This window comes from Oncorhynchus tshawytscha, unplaced genomic scaffold, assembly GCF_018296145.1.
Source record: "Oncorhynchus tshawytscha isolate Ot180627B unplaced genomic scaffold, Otsh_v2.0 Un_contig_6829_pilon_pilon, whole genome shotgun sequence".
NCBI classification, from domain to species: domain Eukaryota; kingdom Metazoa; phylum Chordata; class Actinopteri; order Salmoniformes; family Salmonidae; genus Oncorhynchus; species Oncorhynchus tshawytscha.
The window spans coordinates 136,430-163,552 of record NW_024609670.1 but is presented as its reverse complement, the minus strand read 5'-3'; the positions used below and the strand labels follow the sequence as shown (position 1 = coordinate 163,552).

Here is a 27,123-nt window from a genome sequence, read left to right as displayed (position 1 = left end):
TCCCATGTAGGAATTTACAGTTGAAGAATGCAAGTAAAAATGTGTTGGAAATAGGGCTGTTACGGTGACCGTTTTAACACCACACCGGCGATCACGAGTCATGACGGCTGTCAAATTCCATGTGACCTTTTTAGTCATGGTAATTAGGCTTCTCCAAGCTCTGATGCTGCTGATGGTCAGTAGAAGCCTACCAAACTTGACAACTGCCTGGTACTCAGCACTCTATTGTCCGTCTAATCACTCAGACATCAATGAAAATGTAATCGAAAATAGAATCAAACACTTCATGAGAGCCCATGAGCTTATGTTGCACAACATTTCCATAGGCTATGCAATTGCGTGAGAAAACAAGAGTGATGGCCTCTATTTAATAGAGGAGGATCCCATCAGCTTTCTATAGGCTAGGCTTACTGTAACGATCGTCATAATGGGTAGACCAAGGCGCAGCGTGATTTGGGTTCATCATATTTATTTTAAATGTGAACCAGCAATAAAACAATAAAGAGAAACAAACAAACGAACGTACAGCCTTGTAGCTGCAACAATACAAAAACAAGATCCCACAAACAACAGGTGGGAAAAGGCTACCTAAATATGATTCCTAATCAGAGACAACGATAGACAGCTACTTCTGATTGGGAACCATACCAGGCCAACATAGAAATACAAAAACTAGACTACACATAGAAATAATAAACTAGAACACCCCCCAGTCACACCCTGACCTACACCACCATAGAAAATAAAGGTTTTCTATGGTCAGGACGTGACAGAGCCGCAAATCCTGAAACCAAAAGGGAGAGTTAGGGGGGGGTGTCTAGTGTCGGTGGCGGCTCTGGTGCGGGATGAAGAACCCTCTCATCCCGCGGATCCTCCAGCATCGGAGGCGGCTCTGGTGCGGGACGAAGAACCCTCCCATCCCGCGGATCCTCCAGCATCGGAGGCGGCTCAGGTGCGGGACGAAGAACTGCGTGAGAAAACAAGAGTGATGGCCTCTATTTAATAGAGGAGGATCCCATCAGCTTTCTATAGGCTAGGCTTACTGTAACGATCGTCATAATGGGTAGACCAAGGCGCAGCGTGATTTGGGTTCATCATATTTATTTTAAATGTGAACCAGCAATAAAACAATAAAGAGAAACAAACAAACGAACGTACAGCCTTGTAGGTCTCAAAAGCAACAATACAAAAACAAGATCCCACAAACAACAGGTGGGAAAAGGCTACCTAAATATGATTCCCAATCAGAGACAACGATAGACAGCTACTTCTGATTGGGAACCATACCAGGCCAACATACAAATACAAAAACTAGACTACACATAGAAATAATAAACTAGAACACCCCCAGTCACACCCTGACCTACACCACCATAGAAATAGAAAATAAAGGTTTTCTATGGTCAGGACGTGACAGGGCCGCAAATCCTGAAACCAAAAGGGAGAGTTAGGGGGGTGTCTAGTGTCGGTGGCGGCTCTGGTGCGGGATGAAGAACCCTCCCATCCCGCGGATCCTCCAGCATCGGAGGCGGCTCAGGTGCGGGACGAAGAACCCTCCCATCCCGCGGATCCTCCAGCATCGGAGGTGGCTCAGGTGCGGGACGAAGAACCCGCTCATCCTGTGAATCCAGCCATGGACCCGGGCTGGATGCTGTGCCTGGACTGTGCACCAACGCAGAAGAAGACTCTGACCTTGGAGCTGGACTGGACGCCGTGCTTAGACTGGGCATCGGTTCAGGGGAAGGCTCCCGCAATGGAGCGGGACTGGACGCTGTGCCTGGACTGGGCACCAACGCAGAAGAAGACTCTGACCTTGGAGCTGGACTGGATGCCATGCTTAGACTGGGCATTGGTGCAGGAGAAGGCTCCGGCCATGGAGCTGGAGGTTCTGCATTGAGATGCAGTGCCTTAGACTGCTGCACCACCCTGGACCCCGCACACACACCCTGCTCGCCTGTCGAGTTACAGAATTGAAAATCCTTTGTCAATCTGTTTGTACTTTCAGTATCTGATTTCATAACATGTGTGTGTGTGTCCTTCCCCAGGTGATGATCTGGAACCTGGACAGCCCTGAGGCGGTGATAAAGAACCCGGTGCGGACCATCAGCCACCACACTGACGTGGTGCTCTCCATGTCCTTCAATACCGATGGCAGCAGGCTGGCCACGTCCTGCAAGGACAAGAAGATCAGGGTTCTAGAGCCACGCACTGGGAACCTGCTACAGGTCTGTACGGGTGAGGCTGCTGGGTTTGTGTGTTTGTCTGTAGTTGTATTCAAGTATTACATTTTTTTGTCGTAATGCTATTGTCCTCGGTAACAGTGATATAATTACTATTTATATCAACATGGTGCTTAGGATTCTCCTTCTCTCCTTGTCCTTCCACGCCCCTCCAGCACCACACAGCCAAAACTGACACCTCCCCATCGGCCGCCCCATAGACCCCTGGGATCTGCACCCACCCAGCCACCCCATGACTCATGTTCTCTCTGTTCTCACTCTCCTCTCCGCCCCTCAAACCAGCTGACGTGGCAATGTGCAGATAGTGACACAGTGATGTTGCAAAGACCTATTTGTGCAGACACAATGTGCTGACGTTTAAAATATCATGTTTATACAGACGCCAATAGACTGTTTACTTCTGAAACTACTGAAACCCCAGGAGCATGACACCCATAACATCTCACATACTGTGATGCAATGTGAATACATTAGTTAAAACAACTCTGTAGGGTTATCTATCCACCCATGTTTCTTCCTGACCGGGGCACTGCTTCAAATCATCATTTCATCTCTGACCAATCTGGTTAAATATAGACTCAATAAAACATTTAGAAATAAACCTCTTGTCATATACCTTTTTAGTTTTTTGATTTGTTTGTTTCCTGCTGTGTTTTTCAGGAGGCCAACTGTAAGAACCACAAAGCCAGCAAGGTGCTGTTCCTGGGGAACCTCAAGATGCTGCTGTCCACCGGCAGCTCCCGCTGGAACCACAGACAGATGGCCCTCTGGGACCAGGTACACAACCACACTACTGATAGAGGCTGCCCTTAGGCACAGATCTAGGGTCAGTTTACATGTTGACAGATGGCCCTCTGGGACCAGCTACACAACTACACTACTGATAGAGGCTGCCCTTAGGCACAGATCTAGGGTCAGTTTACATGTTGACAGATGGCCCTCTGAGACCAGGCACAACCACACTGCTAGGATTTGCTGTCTCACCCACAATCGCTGATATCAACCATTAAGGATATGTAAAACTGACCTTAGAGCAGTGTGTAGGAGCAACTTCATCATACTTTGGTAGAGGCTGACCCTGAGGAACCGTGCTAGGAACAGCTTGCTTCCCCAATTCAGGGGGGCAAATTAAAAACTGACCTTAGATCAGTGTCAATTAGTGGTGACTTCATCTTATTGTGATCAAACAACGGCTCCCTCTGGTGCCAAATGGGTGTATCTCAAAATAGAAATCCTGCGGGATGCTTTCATGCAAAAGCCCCAAACACAAATAGTATCTGTTTTGGTTATGTCATTTATCATCTGATTCCTCCCTGCATGTGTTTGTTGCACAACAACCAGTATTTTATTTGAAAACAACCACTGTATGTTGGTGTGTATCTGAGGGGGCGGGGAGATTATGACAACACGGATTAGGGGGTTTTAAACAGTCAATCTTTTTAATTCTGTACTGGGAGACATGTTCATGTTACCTCCACTTTAATGAAACCTCCATTCTTATTGAAGTTATAAGGTGTTCTTGCCTTGAGTTTTAACAAGTTTAGTTGATTAAGTAATCGTGTGTGTGTGTGTGTGTGTGTGTGTGTGTGTGTGTGTGTGTGTGTGTGTGTCTACAGGAGGACCTAGATGTGCCTTTGTTACAGGAGGACCTAGATGGTTCGTCTGGGGTGCTCTTCCCTTTCTACGACCCAGACACACACATGCTCTACATAGCAGGGAAGGTGGGTCTCTGGTACATGGCTGGTTGAGACACAACACATTCCCATCAAGGTCTTCTGGTTGAATGAATTCTACTACGTTTTAAATGGTTGACTCTTGAAGAACAAGAGCACACACACACAAACATGCCTACATGTTTGACAGGTGTCTCTCTCTCTTTCTCCCTGTCTCTCTCTCTCTCTCTCTCTCTCTCTCTCTCTCTCTCTCCCTCGCTCTGTCTCTCTATCTCTCCCTTTCTCTCTGTCTCTCTCTCTACCTCCCTCTCTGTCTCTTTCTACCTCCCTCTCTCTCTCTCTCTCTCTCTCTCTCCCCATCTTTCTCTCTGTCTCTCTCTCTGTCTCTCTCTCTCACCCCCATCTCTTTCTCTCTGTCTCTCTCTCCATCTCTCTCTGTCTCTCTCTCCCCATCTCTTTCCATCTCTCTCTCCCTTTCTCTCTGTCTCTCTCTCTACCTCCCTCTCTCTTTCCATCACTCTCTCTCTCTCTCCCATCTTTCTCTCTGTCTCTGTCTCTCTCTCTCTCCCCCATCTCTTTCTCTCTGTCTCTCTCTCTCTCTCCCCATCTTTCTCTCTGTCTCTCTCTCTCTCCCCATCTCTTTCTCTCTGTCTCTCTCTCTCTCTCTCCCCCCATCTTTCTCTCTGTCTCTCTCTCTCTCTCCCCCCATCTCTTTCTCTCTGTCTCTCTCTCTCTCTCCCCATCTTTCCCTGTCTCTTTCTCTCTGTCTCTTTCTCTCTGTCTCTCTCTCTCTCTCCCCCATCTCTTTCTCTCTGTCTCTCTCTCTCCCCATCTCTTTCTCTCTGTCTCTCTCTCTCTCCCCCCATCTCTTTCTCTCTGTCTCTCTCTCTCTCTCCCCATCTCTTTCTCTCTGTCTCTCTCTCTCTCTCCCCTCTCTTTCCATCTGTCTCTCTCTCTCTCTCCCCATCTCTTTCTCTCTGTATCTCTCTCCATCTCAATTCAATTCAATTCAAGGGGCTTTATTGGCATGGGAAACATGTGTTAACATTGCCAAAGCAAATGAGGTAGATAATATATAAAAGTGAAATAAACAATAAAAATTAACAGTAAACATTACACATACAGAAGTTTCAAAACAATAAAGACATTGCAAATGTCATATTATATATATATATATATATATATATATACAGTGTTGTAACAATGTACAAATAGTTAAAGTACACAAGGGAAAATAAATAAGCATAAATATGGATTGTATTTACAATGGTGTTTGTTCTTCACTGGTTGCCCTTTTCTTGTGGCAATAGGTCACAAATCTTGCTGCTGTGATGGCACACTGTGGAATTTCACCCAGTAGATATGGGAGTTTATCAAAATTGGATTTGTTTTCGAATCCTTTGTGGATCTGTGTAATCTGAGGGAAATATGTCTCTCTAATATGGTCATACATTGGGCAGGAGGTTAGGAAGTGCAGCTCAGTTCCCACCTCATTTTGTGGGCAGTGTGCACATAGCCTGTCTTCTCTTGAGATCCATGTCTGTCTACGGTGGCCTTTCTCAATAGCAAGGCTATGCTCACTAAGTCTGTACATAGTCAAAGCTTTCCTTAAGTTTGGGTCAGTCACAGTGGTCAGGTATTCTGCCACTGTGTACTCTCTGTTTAGGGCCAAATAGCATTCTAGTTTGCTCTGTTTTTTTGTTAATTCTTTCCAATGTGTCAAGTAATTATCTTTTTGTTTTCTCGTGATTTGGTTAGGTCTAATTGTGTTGCTGTCCTGGGGCTCTGTAGGGTGTGTTTGTGTTTGTGAACAGAGCCCCTGGACCAGCTTGCTTAGGGGACTCTTCTCCAGGTTCATCTCTCTGTAGGTGACGGCTTTGTTATGGAAGGTTTGGGAATCGCTTCCTTTTAGTTAGTTGTAGAATTTAACAGCTCTTTTCTGGATTTTGATCATTTGTGGGTATCGGCCTAATTCTGCTCTGCATGCATTATTTGGTGTTCTACGTTGTACACGGAGGATATTTTTGCAGGATTCTGCATGCAGAGTCTCAATTTGGTGTTTGTCCCATTTTGTGAAGTCTTGGTTGGTGAGCGGACCCCAGACCTCACAACCATAAAGGGCAATGGGCTCTATGACTGTTTCAAGTATTTTTAGCCAGATCCTAATTGGTATGTTGAAATGTATGTTCCTTTTGATGGCATAGAATGCCCTTCTTGCCTTGTCTCTCAGATCGTTCACAGCTTTGTGGAAGTTACCTGTGGAGCTGATGTTTAGGCCAAGGTATGTATAGTTTTTTGTGTGCTCTAGGGCAACAGTGTCTAGATGGAATTTGTATTTGTGGTCCTGGCGACTGGACCTTTTTTGGAACACCATTATTTTGGTCTTACTGAGATTTACTGTCATGGCCCAGGTCTGACAGAATCTGTGCAGACGATCTAGGTGCTGCTGTTGGCCCTCCTTGGTTGGTGACAGAAGCACCAGATCATCAGCAAACAGCAGACATTTGACTTCGGATTCTAGTAGGGTGAGGCCGGGTGCTGCAGACCTTTCTAGTGCCCGCGCCAATTCGTTGATATATATGTTGAAGAGGGTGGGGCTTAAGCTGCATCCCTGTCTCACCCCATGACCCTGTGTGAAGAAATTTGTGTGTTTTTTGCCAATTTTAACCACACACTTGTTGTTTGTGTACATGGATTTTATAATGTCGTATGTTTTACCCCCAACACCACTTTCCATCAATTTTTATAGCAGACCCTCATGCCAAATTGAGTCGAAGGCTTTTTTGAAATCAACAAAGCATGAGAAGACTTTGCCTTTGTTTTGGTTTGTTTGGTTGTCAATTAGGGTGCAGGGTGAATACATGGTCTGTTGTATGGTAATTTGGTAAAAAGCTCATTTGACATTTGCTCAGTACATTGTTTTCATTGAGGAAATGTACGAGTCTGCTGTTAATGATAATGCAGAGGATTTTCCCACGGTTACTGTTGACGCATATTCCACGGTAGTTATTGGGGTCAAATTTGTCTCCACTTTTGTGGATTGGGATGATCAGTCCTTGGTTCCAAATATTGGGGAAGATGCCAGAGCTAAGGAGGATGTTAAAGAGTTTTAGTATAGCCAATTGGAATTTGTTGTCTGTATATTTGATCATTTCATTAAGGATACCATCAACACCACAGGCCTTTTTGGGTTGGAGGGTTTTTATTTTGTTCTGTAACTCATTCAAGGTAATTGGAGAATCCAGTGGGTTCTGGTAGTCTTTAATAGTTTATTCTAAGATTTGTATTTGATCATGTATATGTTTTTGCTCTTTATTCTTTGTTATAGAGCCAAAAAGATTGGAGAAGTGGTTTATCCATACATCTCCATTTTGGATAGATAATTATTTGTGTTGTTGTTTGTTTAGTGTTTTCCAATTTTCAAAGAAGTGGTTAGAGTCTATGGATTCTTCAATTACATTGAGCTGATTTCTGACGTGCTGTTCCTTCTTTTTCCGTAGTGTATTTCTGTATTGTTTTAGTTATTCACCATAGTGAAGGCGTAGACTCAGGTTTTCCGGGTCTCTATGTTTTTGGTTGGACAGGTTTCTCAATTTCTTTCTTAGATTTTTGCATTCTTCATCAAACCATTTGTCATTGTTGTTCATTTTCTTCGGTTTTCTATTTGAGATTTTTAGATTTGATAGGGAAGCTGAGAAGTCAAATATACTGTTAAGATTTTCTACTGCCAAGTTTACACCTTCACTATTACAATGAAACCTTTTGTCCAGGAAATTGTCTAGAAGGGATTGAATTTGTTGTTGCCTAATTGTTTTTTGGTAGGTTTCCAAACTGCATTCCTTCCATCTATAGCATTTCTTAATGTTACTCAGTTCCTTTGGCTTTGATGCCTCATGATTGAGTATTGCTCTGTTCAAGTAGACTGTGATTTTGCTGTGGTCTGATAGGGGTGTCAGTAGGCTGACTGTGAACGCTCTGAGAGACTCTGGGTTGAGGTCAGTGATAAAGTAGTCTACAGTACTACTTCCAAGAGATGAGCTATAGGTGTACCTACCATAGGAGTCCCCTCGAGGCCTACCATTGACTATGTACATACCCAGCGTGCGACAGAGCTGCAGGAGTTGTGACCCGTTTTTGTTGGTTATGTTGTCATAGTTGTGCCTAGGGGGGCATATGTGGGAGGGAATGCTGTCACCACAGACTAGTACATGTCCCTGGGCCTGGAAATAATTGATTTCCCCCTGCAGGTTGGAGAAGGTGTCTTCATTAAAGTATGGGGATTTTAGTGGGGGGATATAGGTAGCACACAGGAGGACATTTCTTCCTGTTAAGATCATTTCCTTTTGAATTTCTAGCCAAATTGTAACGCTCCGGGTGTCGTGGGTGTGGAGTCAGACGCAGGAAACAGAGAGTGCAATGCTGTGTTCTTTAATGCACTAACGCAACACAGGGTGCTCACAACCAAACTGCCCCAAACACGGGGGACGAAAATAGTACAACAGAAATACACGACCAGGAACAAACACGTTCCTCTACTACAGAACCGAAGGTCACAATAATTAAGCACAAAGAAACAGGCGGGCCGGCTGTCTAATAAAGCCCAACTAATGATTCACTAACAGGTGCTAACAATAAACATACAAGGAGGGGGAGGAAAGACAATCAGTGGCAGCTAATAGGCCGGTGACGACGACCGCCGAACGCCACCCGACCGGGAAGGGAAGCCACCCTCGGTCGGACTCGTGACACAAATGTAAAATGTTACTGTTTTGATTAATTTAATGGAGTGAGTTAGGTCTGCTCTGTACCAAATTAGCATACCCCCTGAGTCCCTTCCCTGTTTCACACCTGGTAGTTTGGTGGATGGGACTACCAGCTCTCTGTAACCTAGAGGGCAACCAGTGGGTCCGTCTCCTCTATAACAGGTTTCTTGCAGGATGACAATGTCTGTATTACCGATTTCTTTGGTGAAGTCCGGGTTCCTGCTCTTTAGGCCAAAGGCAGATGACCTCAGGCCTTGGATATTCCAGGATGATATAGTGAAGGCTTTTTGTTCCATAAAGTGTCCAATGTTGTTGGTTGTGGTTTGGCCTCAGGCCAGTAAGTGTGAGCAGAGCCTGCTGAGCATCTGGTACATGCCATTGGCTTGGGCGAGTGTAAGAGTGGGGGTTGGGCCTGTTTGCCCGCTCACTACCTGGGCGTATGTGTGACTTCCATGTTGAGGCCCTCTTTGCGGGAGTGGGGGGCATGGGGTGGGCAGGAGTGGCATAGGTCTGATCTGAGGGGGCCTAAATGGGGTGTGGGCATGGTTGACGTGGGGGGTGTTGATTGGTTGGGGCTGGGGTGTGAATGTGTCTGGGGGTGCTGTGGTCTGGATGTAAGTACTCTTGGCGTGGGTCCTCTATGTGTGGGTCCAGGGGGGGTCCTGCAGGTCTTGGAGGGTGTCTCGCTGGTCTGGGTGGGGTGTCTATTAATCTGTTTCTCCTGTGTGAAGTGTTGGGGATGCATTTGAGAGCAATGTCCTTTAGAGTCCGGGCAAAGGTGGACACTGCTGCCTTGTAGAGGTGGACCTGGTCATAGAGGCTGTTCAAGTCCAGGGTGGAGTGGTGGGCCAGGAAAACATTTGGTTTTGAGGCACAGTCACGGGAAATACTTGCGTTTACCTGCTGTATTGTGGCAGGATGGAAGTATTTTCGTGGTAGCAGGGTGGAGATAACCACTTGTGCGTTGGGGAAAGTAGAAGAAGCCTTTTCAATCACTCCCTTCAGTGCTGTGGCCACCCTTTCCTGCTGTGCTCTCAGGTCGTTTGTGCCTGTGTGTATTATTATGTGTATTATTATGTGGCTGGGTGACCCTAGTTGGTCCTCAGACAGAAGGTCTAGGGCGCGCTGGACACCAGAGTTTAGACACACTGTGTTTGGGAAAAAGTTTTTTTTTCTTCTATATATTTCCCATTTGAGTCCATAAGGAGTACAATCTTCTCTTAACAAAGGGGTAGTGTGCTAATATAGCACTGTGCCATGCCAGGGGATGGTTTGTGTGGAAGATAAGGTTGATGATGTTCCCATTTTTGTAATAGTCAGCAAAAAGTGTCTCTTGATTTTCCATAAGGAGCTTCGTTTTGTAATCTTTTCTTGCCTTATCATTCTTTACATACACAGGGTACTGTATTTTAATTACCTCTGAACAGCGGGAGGGAGCTTCTAAGGCCTCTCCATTTGGTTGGAGTAGACTGTTTGACTCTCCTGCCATTGTTGGGCTAATGGGCTTTGTTACCTCTCACTTGACACGCCAGTGCTAGTTGAAGCTGTATCAAGCTTGGCAGAATTATGTTAGCATTCAGTCCTTATAAAGTAATGTTGTGTATTTTTCTTCTTGGCTTTTGGAAATAGAATATAGTTTCAAACTAAACATTACTCACTCAGTTCCAGGTTGGGTGGTGTTTTCAGGTTTCTGTTGTTTTCCAGAGAATTTGCTGTGTAGAATAATAATCCTTGGTAGTTGTGAGCCTTCCAGGTGATTCCGTAATTCCGTCCAAAATCAGGTTGTAGGTTTTAAGTTTTGATTTGAAGTGAGGGTTATGTTGTAGAGGGTAGCATCCTGTATGTGTTCCTGACAAAAAATGCTGAAAAAGGCAGGAGCTCATCTGATCGTGACCTCTGCTCTCTGCTCTCTCTCTCTCTCTCTCTCTCTCTCTCTCTCACACCTCACATCTCTCTCTCTCTCCCCATCTCTTTCTCTCTATGTCTCTCTCCATCTCTCTCTCTCTCTCCCCATCTGTTTCTCTCTGTCTCTCTCATCTCTCTCTCCCCATCTCTTTCTCTCTGTCTCTCTCTCTCCCCATCTCTTTCTCTCTGTCTCTCTCATCTCTCTCTCTCCCCATCTCTTTCTCTCTGTCTCTCTCTCTCCCCATCTCTTTCTCTCTGTCTCTCTCATCTCTCTCTCTCCCCATCTCTTTCTCTCTGTCTCTTTCTCTCCCCATCTATTTCTCTCTGTCTCTCTCTCCCCATCTCTTTCTCTCTATGTCTCTCTCTCCATCTCTCTCCCCATCTCTTTCTCACTCTCTCTCTCCATCTCTCTCCCCATCTCTTTCTCACTCTCTCTCTCCATCTCTCTCTCCCCATCTCTTTCTCACTCTCTCTCTCCATCTCTCTCTCCCCATCTCTTTCTCACTCTCTCTCCATCTCTCTCTCCCCATCTCTTTCTCACTGTCTCTCTCTCCCCATCTCTTTCTCTCTGTCTCTTTCCATCTCTCTCTCTCTCCCCATCTCTTTCTCTCTGTGTCTTTCTCCATCTCTCTCTCTCCCCATCTCGTTCTCTCTGTCTCTCTCCACCTCTCTCTCCCCATCTCTTTCTCTCTCTCTCCATCTCTCTCTCCCATCTCTTTCTCTCTCCCCATCTCTTTCTCTCTCTCTCTCTCTGTCTCTCTCTCTCTCCCCCATCTCTTTCTCTCTGTCTCTCTCTCTCTCCCCATCTCCTTCTCTCTGTCTCTCTCTCTCTCCCCATCTCTCTCTGTCTCTCTCTCTCCCCATCTCTTTCTCTCTATGTCTCTCTCTCCATCTCTCTCTGTCTCTCTCAGGGTGATGGTAATATCCGGTACTATGAGATCAGCTCAGAGAAGCCCTACATGCACTTCCTCACAGAGTACCGCTCACACACTCCTCAGAAAGGAATGGGTAAGCACATGCGCGCGCACACACACACACACACACACACACACACACACACACACACACACACACTGTGTGCACCTGCAACCAAACCAGATGTGCAAATGACCCAGTTGATTTGACTAGCCAAAAAGGTGATTCCAAGGCTTTCAGTCATGTGTTATGATGACAATGACTTACGACATGAATAATACTACCATCAGCAGTAACAACAGAAGCACTAGGGTTCATAGTGGTGGAACAGCAGCACTAGTTACATTTGATTCATTTAGAGAATGCTCTTATCCTCTGTCTCTGGAGTTGAACAACTTACTCACCGTTGAAGGGCTTGAATAGGACGCAAAGTCAAGTTGCAGTCCCTTGTTGGCAAGACTTAGAATCAACAAACTCATCAGACATGGACAGTATCAAACAATGAAACCGTGATTGAGATGGGAGTGTTTGTCTGATGCTGACTAGACAGGCCACGTTGCGTGGGCGAGGGTTGCTAAATAAACGTACACATAGATGTTATTCAATCATTTCATCCAAACTGCTCGCGGCATCAACGAGCGTCTGCGTAGCCAGGCTCTACGTGGTTCTATTTGAGAGGCTTGACGCACTACATGTCCCGCCTCTCCCATCTACTCATTGCTTTTCACAAGCATACTAACCCACGTGGGGATTGAAAGATGAACGAGGAGGGGCTAATCAAAGAATACAAACTTGGTTTCCCCTTTTATTTGTTAATGAATTGTTGGAGTGGAGATGGGTCCACATTCTACAAAGATCCAGCTAAAAAGAGGGCCATATGCATTTCAGGTCAAATAATAACCTAAATGTTTATCTCGCAGGAAAAAATAGTTAGCAAAAGCAAGCTAGCTAAATGTCCATGAATGTTTCATGTGTGTTTCGACCTGTCCCCAAATGAATATTGGTTTTGGTATTTTAACCTGCGTGTCATGAACACGTCTGGTGGGGATAGACAACAAGTACACACGTGGGGCCGGTTTGGTCAAGGTGTCAGAAACAGGCAGTGCTACTAACTTCCTGTGTGTGTGTGTCCCTCCACCCTCAGGTATCATGCCAAAGAGAGGCCTGGACGTGAGCTCCTGTGAGGTGTTCAGGTTCTACAAACTGGTGACGATCAAGGCCCTCATCGAACCCCTCTCCATGATCGTACCTCGCAGGGTAAGAACCCCTGACACACCAACACAGACGACCAGAACATCTAGGATAACAATCTACTGGGCACTAGAACACAATGTAGTCACAATCTACTGAGCACTAGAGCACAATGTAGTCACAATCTACTGAGCACTAGAACACAATGTAGTCACAATCTACTGAGCACTAGAACACAATGTAGGTACAATCTACTGAGCACTAGAACACAATGTAGTCACAATCTACTGAGCACTAGAACACAAATAGTCAATCTACTGAGCACTAGAACACAATGTAGACACAATCTACTGAGCACTAGAACACAATGTAGTCATAATCTACTAAACTCTAGATCACAATATAGTCACAATCTACTGATCCAAATGCTTTATTGCAATGTAGTGAAAACATGACAAACTCGGCATCAACTGTGTGTATTTGCATCCCCTGTAGTCGGAGTCGTACCAGGATGACATCTACCCCATGACGGCGGCGAGCGAGGCCGCCATGTCGGCCGAGGAGTGGCTTAGCGGCATTGACAAAGGTCAGAGGTCACCACCACAGAGAGAGGGTGGTCGTGGGGAGGGTTATCGTATGCTGTTTCTCCATAGTTTAATAACATGAATTATGCAATGGGGAAACTGCAATAGAAAAGCACAAGTAGCTGGCTACACTGAGGAAACAAAGAACTGTATTCAAAAGGGATTTTTACATTATCAGTAGTATACGTTTATTCAAGGAATATTTATACATTATGTATCAAAAAGTGTATTGTGTATTTCAATATGATCCGAATAGGGATTATCAGTGTAAGGGGTCAGACATGCAGGCGCTTTCATTTACAGCAAGGTCACAATGCCGTCTCTCAATCCAAGGTCCTAATAGGGCCTAATGCTGAATATTAGTTCTCTGTTTGAGATAACATAGATTCCATTTGCTGCCCCCTACAGTGAAAAGGTCAAAGGAGGATCAAGATGTCCCTTTAGCTGACCATGAAATCTGTTTACCTACAGTAGATGCAGACCTGGGTTCAAATATTATTTAAAATCTTTCAAAAATGTGGAGCATTTTGCTTTAGCCTGCCTGGAGTGCCAGATGGGCGGGGTTTGCAGTTTTGATACTATTCTATTGGTTCCATTGCCCCTGGCAAACTCAATTTAGCCCAGTTGAAGTATTTCAAATAGTGTGTGAACCCATGTCTGCCTAAAAGCCTCAGCTGCATCCTATTTGCTCCTCTACGAGATGTGATATTCTCATTTGTCATGTGAATGGCCAGGAAGTTGCCAATTATGCACCATTCATACAATATATACTACCCTGCAATGTCCTGTGCAAAGAAGACCCTGTAGAGTTTATATTCCATCGTCCTCTATCATGTCTTTGAACCTTGATTTGGTTATAAATTGTGTTCGTAATTCAAATGTTCTGATGTAAAAGAATATATATATGTGTTGACCTTCAAAGAAATCTCGACAATGATAGCATTGTGTTGTGTTATCATCAACCAACCATATGTGAGACAGTAAGAAGGTAATCATTACAATAACATCATGTTTGCTCTCTCACCTTCCACCTCCACTAGGCCCGGTGCTCCAGTCTCTGAAGCCTGGGAGTCGAGTACCGGACTCCTACCCGGAGCTGAGCTCCGGGCTGGGCAGTAAGGGGCTGGGCAACTCCCTGGGCACTCGGAGGTCCCAGAGCCGACCAGGCCAACTGCAGCTGGCGTACATCCAGGACCAGCTTGGCAACAAGGAGTGCAGGAGTAAGACGTCTGTCAGCAACGGACAGGACCCCACGCTCTGCTCGCCTCCCAAAACAGAGAACGAGGTATGGGGCGGTTTCGATGTGAGTTACCCAGCTTGGCTGTATACCATTCTACCGTGGGCTGGGGAAGGTTTAGTCTATGGAGGCTGTACTGACTGTATATCCTATCCCATCATGGGTAGGAGTTTTGTAGGTGACTATATAGGGTCAGAAAATATGCTGGCCCTAGTCTTGCACTCACCAACATTCTTTCTCAATGTGTGTGTGTGTGTGTGTGTGTGTGTGTGTGTGTGTGTGTGTGTGTGTGTGTGTGTGTGTGTGTGTGTGTGTGTGTGTGTGTGTGTGTGTGTGTGTGTGTGTGTGTGTGTGTGTGTGTGTGTGTGTGTGTTGGGTGTGCAGCTGCGTCTGAAGTTCCACAAGCAGCAGGAGGAGATCCGGCGTCTGCGGGAGATGCTCAACCAGAGGGACGTACGCATCAAGCAGCTGGAGCTGGAGATCAACAACGTGAGGAATTCCCAGGACTCGCACTGAGAAGAGGCTCCTCTTGCCCCCCCGTCGTACCAAGCCACCCTCACCTCTCCCTGGATAACTCTCTGACCACCCCCTCCCCTGCTCTCTCACCCTGGGGGTCTCACTGTAATTAACACCCCTCTAAACCCCTCGACCCCCACCTTCCTTACCCTAAAGACAAGGGCCCTTCCCAGGGGCCTCGCTGTCTCATCGCAGAACACTATCTGTCTCTGTGGATGGGTCAAAGCCTCACCAGGGCTTCTCATGTCCCCCATATATGTGCATACACCCATAGACTCTCAGTCACTCCTCAATATGTATCATATTTGAATGCTACTGCATCAACATACATGTAAGCCGCTTGTCCCTCTCCCTGCTCCTCTCCCTGCTCCTCTCCCTGCTCCTCTCCCTGCTCCTCTCCCCAAAGTCCGTTTTCCTTTTCCTTTTGTACACTTCAGAGCTATGCAAGTTTGATGTATTTTAGTTTTGTTTTTGTGGTACAAAAAAAAACATGTTTATGCCCTTTTTATTTGAAAAATAATGAAAATAAGATGTACGTGCCTGTCTTTAAAAGATGCTGTGGTTGTCTGCTGGTTATATTTGAATGTTGTCCGGATGGGAGCAGATGTCACACATGATTGTAAGATACACTGAATTGATTTCCTATGCTTTGTGATTTTGCATATTTAAACAACTGTACATGGATGGATGCTGGTGGAGATGTCTGCGGTGGTGTCTACATCTAGAATGACAGAGTATATGTGTGGGTGAGAGAGAGAGGGGGAAAGAGACGTGCGTCATTTTGTATATATTGAGTCAATTTGGCTCTTTTCCATTTAAAGGTAGACTCAGCGATATGACGTAGATGCAGAAAGTAAACATAGTGGGTCAATTTCCACAACCACTAAGGGCGTTGAAGCGCGAGGCGAAACTTCTCCGCTTTATTTTGTCCCGCTACCGTTGTGTGAACAGCGTGAAGCGAACCCGTGCACATGCGCAGATACTGTGTGAGAACGACGTCTTGCAATCTCACTCGTCACAATATCTGCGGTGCTGCTCGTGGCAACGTCATTTCACTGAGTCCAACTGAAGCTGCGTTTTGTTTTAATGACTGGTGAACTGGTGAAAGATCAATCAACTGAAAGAACAATCGTTTCCCAGCAGCTTTTAAATACACCATTTATTGTTCACGAAAGAAGCCCAGGGAATCTCACTTGTCGTTTTTAAAATAGCATTTATTTATTCTGTTTTTTTAATTTGTTGACAAAAAAAAAAAGTAGTATGGAATGATGACCAATTACAGAGGCATGTTTTCACACCAGTGGCCACAGCCATGCTTCAGACACACCATTGAGTATGTCTAACACTATCAGATAACACACACACCACATCATGTAGGGAGTGGGTTGGTAGGGCACACAAAGTTTTACTGTTTGGTGCTGGTCCATCCGTTTTCATTGTTCCGAAGCCACTGTGTAAAAGTAGGAATGATTGTTTTAAAAAAGGGATTGAATGAACCTCAAAAAGCCATTGTGTAATATATGACTTAACAGGGAACTTGATAACTGTGTTGTTAATGTGTAAGCGCTGACCCAAGTGATTGGGTTGTCTCTTGAAAACAACAGAGGAAACTGTAAAAGGGAATATATGTGTTTGGAGCAGGCTCATTTGTTCAGGATAACACTAAGCCTTTGTTTTTGATATGATATCCATTGCTTTTGTGATGCACTACAGAGGAGGCTGGTTGGAGGATCTGTAGGAGGACATGCTCATTTTAATGGCTGGAATGGAATGAATGTAACAGAGTCAAACATGTGTTTGATATCATTCCATTTATTCCATTCCAGCCATTACAATGAGCCCATCCTCCTATAGCACCTCCTGCTAGCCTCCTCTGCAAGTACTTACTTGGTGGTTCATAATATTTTGAAATGGAAATACTATGGCAAGAAATGGGATTGGAACTGCTCTGTAATTGTGCATCATAATATGTTAGTTAGACAATCAGAGACCCACTGCCCCTGTCCAAAGAAAAGCAAGAGGCCAACGTTTGACTGTATTTAAATCTCAACATTTTACACAAGCACGGCACACATGCGCCAAAATATAATTGTGAGCTATTCAACACTTGTGAGGAGGCATCTAGAGAAGACATCCCCTATCCCCATAGAGAACCATGGTCAAAGAGCAGCATGAGGGCAAGCCAACCATTGTCACCGCTAGTATAGATTTATTAATAAAACATTAACATGTAACTGCATATGCTTGGATAATATTGCACTAAGTGGGCCAGGGCACCTGCAATGGGTTTGGTTTTAGCCTTATTTGTCGGCTCATAAATGCTATTGTATGTAGGCCAATGTAGCTCAGTCAGAGTATTGCCATTTGAAGGGTAATATTTCTAAATGGTACTTGACTGAATGGAGTCACTACTTAGCTAATGGCACCTTAGGGAAGACAGTCTCAGAAACAATCCGAAAAGCGACTGTTATTGTAATCCAGATGGTCATTGTGGAGTGCATGTAGTCTATCTTGTCTAGCTAGCTTGGCATGTGTACTTTAGCAATAAGTCTCTCGGTCTTTTGTAGACCTTTTGCATTTACTGCCAACTACAATGGCTAGATATCTGGCAATCACATCCCTGTGCTACTACTTTGGTGCTTGGGCCTCTTTAAGCATTGTAGACTTCACCGACTGCTGTATCCCATTTTTCTTCAGAAAAGATACGGTCAAGACCAAATCACAAAGTCCATTCCAGGGACTTGATGGCATTTTAAATCCCCAAACTGTGTGTGTGTCCCATTTACATTTTTACAGAAGCAATATTTTAGCAGTAGAAAGAGCAGTAGTTTGAGGGACATACACTACGATCACTAGCATTATCTTGCTCATTGGAAACAAGGACATCTGTATAAATAAGTTGAAAATGGAGGGTTTCTGCTGGGCAATATCATGACTGAGCCTTACTGTGCCTAAGAATCAAGCTGCAATTTTAGTTTTCTTTTGTATAGGTATTATGATGTCTTTCAGAACGAATAGTATTATTAGTGTTCACACAACTCACAAATACAGTGAACAATTTATGAAATGATTCTAATTTTGTTCCTGTTATGTTTAATATTGTTTTTATATATATCAAGAACTACATGAGGTGTAGAGAATAAAAAATAGGTGAAAACATGACTTTGGATCATTTACGTATTTTTTCAAGTCTTTTGATACACATTTGAAGTCCCGCCCAGTTGACTACTTCAAAATTGTGAAAGTCCTCAATGGCACGTCCCATGCTAAAACAGGCTTTTGTGCACTAGTCCTCCATCTATCTCTATGGTTCAGGTGCATTATGACAAAGAGGAAGAGGGAGATCCAACTACCAGAAAATCTGACTCCCTCCAGCAGGTGGCATTTTTTGTTGTTGTTTAGCACACCAAGGAGTTTTTGTATGGAGGTCAATGAGAAAGTGTCACATTTTGTCAATAAAACAATGAATGGCTTATTTGCTATGTTTGTTTTAAAATAAGTTTTCATAATGCTTAGGAGGTTGCACGTGTACTGATATAAGTAAGACACGTGACATCTCGGCTACTTTATATCGGTGTTGTCTCGAGATGGCTATGCACATTCATGGCATGAGGCTAGTAGCATAGCATCTTTCTCCATTGAATACAGGTGGTTGACGTCAACATAATGAGATGTATCTACCAATCCAAAGAAAGGATAGGCGGGAGCTAGACACCCCACCGGGAGCTAGACACCCCAGCTTTGTGGACAAAGACTCCCATTGTTAGGGCGGACAGACCTTATCCATACTCTTTAAAAAAAAATTACCCCTTTTTCTCCCCAATTGGTAGTTACAGTCAGAGGCGAAGGCCGAGAGCCATGCATCCTCCAAAATGCTTCTTGATGTAATGCCCACTTAACCCGGAAGCCAGCCACACCAATGTGTCGGACGAAACACTGTACACCTGGTGACCCGTGTCAGCGTGCTCTGCACCTGGCCCACCACAGGAGTCGCTAGGGCGCGATGGGACAAGGACATCCCTCCCGGCCAAACCCTCCACTAACCCGGACGACGCTGGGCCAATTGTGTGCCGCCCCATGGGTCTCCTGGTCGCGGCCGGCTGGGACAGAGCCGGGACTCGAACCCAGAATCTCTAGTAACACAGCTAGCGATCCAGTGCCTTAGACCACTGCGCCACTCGGGAAGCACCCTGTGTATCCATAATCTTTTATGAGGAAGGGGAGGGCCTTGCATTCAGGAAGTTGTGGGGACAAACCATAGAGATTAATAGGGGACACAATAACGAAAAATACATTACAGACAAAATACTTTACAATTTTCATACATTAACATTCAGTGTGCTTGTGTGTGTGTGTGTGTGTGTGTACATACATGTTAGTACATACACACAACGAGCAGGTTACATGGGGGAGAGGTGTTGTGCCATGAGGTGTTGCTTTATTTGTTTTTTTAAACCAGGTTTTTTGTTCACTTGCTCTATACAAGATGGAACGGAGTTCCATGCACTCAAGGCTGTGTATAATACTGTACGTTTCCTTGAATTTGTTCTGGACCTGGGGACTGTGAAAAGACCCCTGGTGGCATGTCTGGTGGGGTAAGTGTGTGTGTCAGTTGACTATGCAAACAATTTGGAATTTACAACACATGAATGTTTCTTATAAAAACAAGAAGTGAAGCAGTAAGTATTTCCTTAACTCTTAACCAAGAGAGACTGCCATACATAGTATTAATACTAGCCCTCTGATTACAATGAAGAGCAAGACATGCCACTCTGTTCTGGGACAGCTGCAGCTAAACAAGGCATTTCTTTGCAGCACTTGACCATATGACTGGACAATAATCAAGATAAGACTAAACTAGAGCCTGCAGGACTTGCTTTGTGAAATGTGTTGTCCAAAAAGCAGAGCATCTCTTTATTACAGACAGACCTCTCCCCATCTTTGTAACCATTGAATCTATATGTTTTGACCATGACAGTTCACAATCTAAGGTAACGCGAAGCAATATAGTCTCAACTTGTTCAACAGCCACACCATTCATTCCCAGATTCAGCTGAGGTTTAGAATGTAGGGAATGATTTGTACCAAATATAATGCTCTTAGTTTTAGAGATGTTCAGGACTAGTTTATTACTGGCCACCCATTCCAAAACAGACTGCAACTCTTTGTAAGGGTTGCAGTGACTTCAGTAGCTGTGGTTGCTGATGTGCATAGGGTTGAATCATCAGCATACATGGACACATATGCTTTGTTTAATGCCAGTAGCAGGTCATTGGTAAAAATAGAAAGAGTAGAGGGCCTAGAGAGCTGTCCTGCAGGTACACCACACTTTACATGTTTGACATTAGAGATGTTTCCATTAAAGAAAACCCATATCCATATTGCCATATCATGGATTCAGAGCTGAGGTTGAAAAGCCATAACACATACAGTACCAAGTTTGGACACACCTACTCATTCCAGGGTTTTTCTTTATTTTCTACATTGTGGAATAATAGTGAAGACATCAAAACTATGAAATAACACAAATGTAATCATGTAGTAACCAAAAAGGTGTTAAAACCTCTCTAGGGTATGTGGGATGCTAGCGTCCCATCTGGCCAACATCCACTGAGATTGCAGAGTGCCAAATTCAAATACAGAAATACTCATTATAAAAATTCAGAAAACAAAGCATCTTTTACATAGGTTTAAAGATGAACTTCTTGTGAATCCAACCACGGTGTCAGATATAAAAAATGCTTTACGGCGAAAGCATACCTTACGATTATTTGAGAACATAGCCCAGTTGACAAATTATTACAAACAGTAACCAGCCAAGCAGAAGTGTTACAAAACAGAGATAAAATGAATCCATTACCTTTGATGATCTTCATATGGTTGCACTCAGAAGACATTCATTTACTCAATAAATGTTCCTTTTGTTCGATAAAGTCTCTTTATATCCAAAAACCTCATTTTTGTTCACGCGTTTTCTTCAGTAATCCACAGGCTCAAACGCAGTCAAAACAGGCAGACAAAAAAAAATTGTATTCGTAAAGTTCATAGAAACATGTCAAACGATGTTTATAATTCAATCCTCAGGTTGTTTTTAGCCTAAATTATCTATAATATTTCAACCGGACAATAACGTTGTCAATATAAAAGGTAAACAAGAAATGCACTCTCTCGGGATTGCGCATGAAAAAGCTCTGTGACACGTCAGGGTCCACTCATTAAGACTGGTCTTACTCCCTCATTTATACGAACACAAGCCTGAAACAATTTCTAAAGACTGTTGACATCTAGTTGAAGGCATAGGAACTGCAAATTGAATCCTAAGTCAATGGATACTGTAATGGCATTGAATAGAAAACTACAAAACAAAAATAAAAAAACTTCCTGAATGGATTTGTCTCAGGTTTTCGCCTACCAAATCAGTTCTGTTATACTCACAGACACTATTTTAACAGTTTTGGAAACGTTAGAGTGTTTTCTATCCGGATCTACCAGTTACTGTATATGCATATCATATCTTCTGGACCCGAGTAGCAGGCCGTTTAATTTGGGCATGCTTTTCATCCAAAATTCCGAATGCTGCCCCCTACCCTAGTGAAGTTAAACAAATCAAAATATTTTGGGGTGGTTACTAAATGATTCCATATGTGTTATTTCATAGATTTGATGTCTTCATTATTATTCTACAAGTTAGAAAATAGTAAAAATCAAGAAAAACCCTTAAATGAGTAGGTGTGTCCAAACTTTTGACTGGTAATGTACGTTTTCAAAATACAGGTTATGGTCAATAATATCAAAGGCTGTACTGAAATCTAACAGTACAGCTCCCACAATCTTCTTATAATCACTTTCTTTCAACCAATCATCAGTCATTTGTGTCAGTGGAGTACATGTTGAATGCCCTTCTCTATAAGCATGCTGAAAGTCTGTTGTTAATTTGTTTATAGAGAAATAGCATTGTATTTGGTGTGACACAATATTTTCCAACAGTTTGGTAAGAGCTTGCAGCTAGCTGATTGGTCTGCTGTTAGAACCAGTAAAGGCCACTTTACCACTCTTGGGTTGCGGAATGACTTTGGCTTCCCTCCAGGCCTGAGGACAAAGACTTTCCTCTAGGCTCAGATTAAATATATGACAGATAGGAGTGGCTATAGAGTCAACTACCATCCTCAGTAGCCTGTCTAAGTTGTCAATGCCAGGAGGTTTGTCATTATTGATCGATAACAATAATATTTCCACCTCTCCCACACTAACGTTTACAAAATTCTAACTTGCAATGCTTTTCTTTCATTATAATTTTTTGTTTAATGCATTAGTACGATGGCTCACGGTTCGTTGTCGGCATTTCCTGCTTAAGTTTGCCCACTTTGCCAATAAAGTAATCATTAAAATAATTGGCACATAATAATTTCTGCCCATAATTTCATTTAAAGTATTCCAAAGTTTTTTTTCCATCATTCTTTATATCATTAATCTTGGATTCATAATACAGTTTCTTCTTATTTTGTTGAGTTAAGTCACATCATTTCTCCATTTTCGGTAAGTCAGCCAGTCAGATGTGCAGCCAGACTTATTAGCCACTCCTTTTGCACCATCTCTTTCAACCATACAGTTGTTTAATTCCTCATCAATCCATGGAGCCTTAACAGTTCTAACAGTCAGTTTCTTAACAGGTGCATGTTTATCAATAATTGGAAGAAGCAATTTCATAAATGCATCAAGTGCAGCATCTGGATGCTCCTTATTAATCACATTAGACCAACAAATATTTTGAACATCATCCACATAAGAGTCACAGCAAAGTCTGTGTAGACTATTTTAAGCCCAGCTTTTGGAACTTTGGCTTTCCTGGATATAGTCACTATATTGTGATCACTGCATCCAATGGGTACGGATACAGCTTTACAACAAAGATCTACAGTGTTAGTACAAATGTGATCAATACATGTGGATGATCTTGTTCCTGTAGTGTTTGTAAACACCCTGGTAGGTTGGTTAATAACCTGAACCAGATTACAGGCACTGGTTAAAATGAGAAACTTCCTCTTGAGCAGACAGCTTGATGAAACCAGTCAATATTCAGGTTGAGAAAGTAGACCTGTTTACATCACATACTGTACACTATCAAGCATTTCACACATATTATCTAGTTACTGACTGTTAGCACTTGGTGGCCTATAGCAACACCCCAAAAGAAAATGCTTTAGATGTGCCAAGTGAACCTGCAACCACAACACTTCAATAACACTTGGCATAAGATCTTCTCTAAACATTACAGGGATATGGCTCTGAATATATACAGCAACACCTCCCCCATGAGCATTCCTGTCTCTTCTATAGATGTTATATCCTTGCATTGCTACTGTTGTATCATAAAATTGATTATCTAAGAAATGGCTAATATGAATGTTATCTGATGTTAGTGATTTCATTAACCTTATTTCTAAGGCTATATATATATTATATATATTAGTATGGGATATTTTCAGCCCTTTCCTGGGTAGTGTTACATTTGGATATGTTACACCCATTTTCCTAACCAGGGAGAAGTCTGGTTGATAGTGGTCTGGGGTCTAACTAAAATGAAATAACCCCAGGTGTGTTCTCATGCTGCGTTGGCAGCAGCTAATGAGGATCCATAATAAATACAAATACAAATTACCTATTCAAATAATCTTAGTTTAACCTGACCCGTTATCAGACACATGGAAAGAAAATGCACACAGCAAAATTTCTAATTTCAGAAATTATATTAAGTATGGAAAAGCAACACCTCTCTCAGCAAATAGACATATTCATAAATCGTATAAGATATTCAAACATAAACCAGTCATTATGGCACCAAGTCAACCAATAGATTAAAACCATATCACTGTCATTCACCATACATGTAAAAACATACACATTCAATAACAGTCAAAACGGTTGCAACCTTTAAAAAACGGGTACCCCTTAACTATCAGAGCTCTGTAATGTAATTACTTTTACTACGTTGCAGGCCTGTGCTTCGTGTTTGTGTGTGTGGCTTCTGGAGCGGGAGTCCCAATGCAGGCGAGAGCGGTCCGTATTCAGTGCAGTGGTGAGAAACAGAGGGATCGCTTTTCTAATTAGCCAGATGATGTTTCTTCACGAGACTCAGAGGAAACCCTAGTATTTCCTGGAATCTAGTGTCGCTATCTGAGCTCATCCTAAACTACTTTGACTTACTCACTTACTCACTATACAAATGTCTCTGCCCCACGGCTATTGTCATTTGTTCCCTTCACTTCCCCTACTATCCCTCTGATTGGCTAAGGCAGCAACAGGGATTACCTCTGGGTTACAGATATGACCCGTTTCAACATGGACATTGAGGGCGTCTACCATTTTAAAGTATCCAACTGGGTAGGGTTTCCTATTAGTTGGGAGCAATCAGCCAATGCAGAATAAGTAATAATACATTAAAATGGAGATAGCCTCAATGGCGCTGCCCATGCTGTCACAGACACTATAATGGCACAGATACAAAGATGAGTCCTCTATCAAACCCTCTCCTCTTTTCCCTATTTCAGCATTTCTTCATATCAAATGAATGCAGAGAACAGTTTGAAGTGTGAATGGGCATCTAATCCTGTGGAAAGGCTGGTCCCCCTGGAGCACAAGGTTGTAGGTTCATATAAACTCAGGAAAAAAAGAAATGTCCTCTTACTGTCAACTGCGTTTATTTTCAGCAAACTTAACATGTGTAAATATTTGTATGAACACAACATGATTCAAGAACTGAGACATAAGTTGAACAAGTTCCACAGACATGTGACTAACAGAAATTGAATAATGTGTCCCTGAACAAAGGGGGGGTCAAAATCAAAAGTAACAGTCAGTATCTGGTGTGGCCACCAGCTGCATTAAGTACTACAGTGCATCTCCTCCTCATGGACGGCACCAGATTTGCCAGTTCTTGCTGTGAGATGTCACCCTACTCTTCCACCAAGGCACCTGTAAGTTCCCGGACATTTCTGGGGGGAATGGCCCTAGCCCTCACCCTCCGATCCAACAGGTCCCAGACGGGCTTAATGGGATTGAGATCCGGGCTCTTCGCTGGCCATGGCAGAACACTGACATTCCTGTCTCGCAGGAAATCACACACAGAACGAGTAGTATGGCTGGTGGCATTGTCATGCTGGAGGGTCATGTCAGGATGAGCCTGCAGGAAGGGTACCACATGAGGGAGGAGGATGTCTTCCCTGTAACGCACAGCGTTGAGATTGCCTGCAATGACAACAAGCTCAGTCCGATGATGCTGTGACACACCGCCCCAGACCATGACAGACCCTCCACCTCCAAATCGATCTTGCTCCAGAGTACAGGCCTCGGTGTAACGCTCATTCCTTCGACGATAAACGAGAATCCGACCATCACCCCTGGTGAGACAAAACCGCGACTCGTCAGTGAAGAGCACTTTTTGCCAGTCCTGTCTGGTTCAACGAAGGTGGGTTTGTGCCCATAGGCAACGTTGTTGCCAGTGATGTGTGGTGAGGAACCTGCCTTACAACAAGGCCTACAAGCACTCAGTCCAGCCTCTCTCAGCCTATTGCGGACAGTCTGAGCACAGATGGAGGGATTGTGCGTTTCTGGTGTAAGTCGGGCAGTTGTTGTTGCCATCCTGTACATGTCCCGCAGGTGTGATGTTCGGATGTAACGATCCTGTGCAGGTGTTGTTACATGTGGCCTGCCACTGCGAGGACGATCAGCTGTCCATCCTGTAGCGCTGTTTTAGGCATCTCACAGTACAGACATTGCAATTTATTGCACTGGCCACATTTGCAGACCTCATGCCTCGCAGCATGCTTAAGGCACGTTCACACAGATGAGCAGGGACCCTGGGCATCTTTCTTTTGGTGTTTTTCAGAGTCAGTAGAAAGTTCTCTTTAGTGTCCTTTTCATAACTGTGACCTTAATTGCCTACCGTCTGTAAGCTGTTAGTGTCTTAATGACCGTTCCACAGGTGCATGTTCATTAATTGTTTATGGTTCATTGAACAAGCATGGGAAACAGTGTTTAAACCCTTTACAATGAAGATCTGTGAAGTTATTTGGATTTTTACAAATTATCTTTGAAAGACGGGGTCCTGAAAATGGGCCTTTCTTTTTTTGCTGAGTTTACAAGCAGGGCAATGTGGTGGCATTCACACTAAAAAATGGTTATGAATACCTGGGGTCTCCTCTCCTGAGTACAGCAGAGGTTACGGTGGAAAATCCCTGAAAAAAGTAGACACTGTTCTTAAAGAGCCCTTTTTGCATATTAAAACTAAGTGTCAACTTTTTTCCGGGGACTTATCCCCATATCCACTGCTGGTTAGTGTTCAGGCACCTCAGGGGGGAACTCGATCATTTATGGCACCCTTCTGGCCAACATCACCACTTTCTGGCCATCTTGTTAGGCAGCCACTCCCAGTGGTCTTGATGCGCTCAGTGTTAAGGCAACCCTGCTCCAGAGCCAGGGCTGGGTTCAACTTTATAATCCCTTGCTTCGGGGGGGGGAGATCCTTATGCCAGAGCCACTGACTCCTTTACATTCATTATACTTATTTTCTTAAATTTGACATCTTTAAATATACACTAGAAAACAGGAAATGGGGGTTTGAACACAACCTCATGAATTGAAGGCACATACTCAACTGCACAGCCATATTAAGGTTGACAATTTACTACCATCTGCAGTTATGGAATGTTTCCTCACAAGTCTAATTCATTGGCTGATTCCTCCTGGTGACCTGAATGGAATTGTGATCTTTCCTTAAGCTATAGAAAGTCCCAACCAGTTGACTACTTCAAAATGGTGAAAGTCCTCAGTGGTGCTGCACATGCTAAAACAGGCATTTGGGCACTAGAATCCTCAAATCTCTAGGAGCACTGAAAGCAAAACAAATTAGAATTGAACCAATAACCTCTTTTGCAACTCTCAAAAGTCAAACATACAAAGAGAAGTGCGAACACATGGCAGCTCTGGTGTTAAAAGTGGATTTCACGTCTTCCTATTTTTTCCTTCCCTCCCATTCAAAATAATAAAATGATGAGGTGCAACATGTCATCTTGTAGAGTGACTTTGAAGTATCCATTCTGG

The 27,123-nt window shown here is 43.7% G+C and overlaps 1 protein-coding gene across 3 annotated transcripts in view; it reads left to right on the top strand.

The window, feature by feature from the left end:
- Nucleotides 1-18,186, top strand: part of coro2aa (coronin 2Aa) — a 55,355-nt gene extending 37,169 nt beyond the window's left edge. For 2 of the 3 annotated variants that reach the window (XM_042316813.1, XM_042316814.1), the window contains exons 5-12: nt 2,046-2,225; nt 2,901-3,017; nt 3,857-3,961; nt 11,493-11,589; nt 12,641-12,753; nt 13,183-13,273; nt 14,312-14,574; nt 14,893-18,186. In XM_042316813.1, coding sequence (XP_042172747.1) covers nt 2,046-2,225; nt 2,901-3,017; nt 3,857-3,961; nt 11,493-11,589; nt 12,641-12,753; nt 13,183-13,273; nt 14,312-14,574; nt 14,893-15,024 — 1,098 coding nt within the window. In that variant the 3' untranslated portion in view covers nt 15,025-18,186. The remainder of the gene's footprint in view (nt 1-2,045; nt 2,226-2,900; nt 3,018-3,856; nt 3,962-11,492; nt 11,590-12,640; nt 12,754-13,182; nt 13,274-14,311; nt 14,575-14,892) is intronic. The other variant, XM_042316815.1, reaches the window with a different exon arrangement.
- Nucleotides 18,187-27,123: the final 8,937 nt, after the last annotated feature.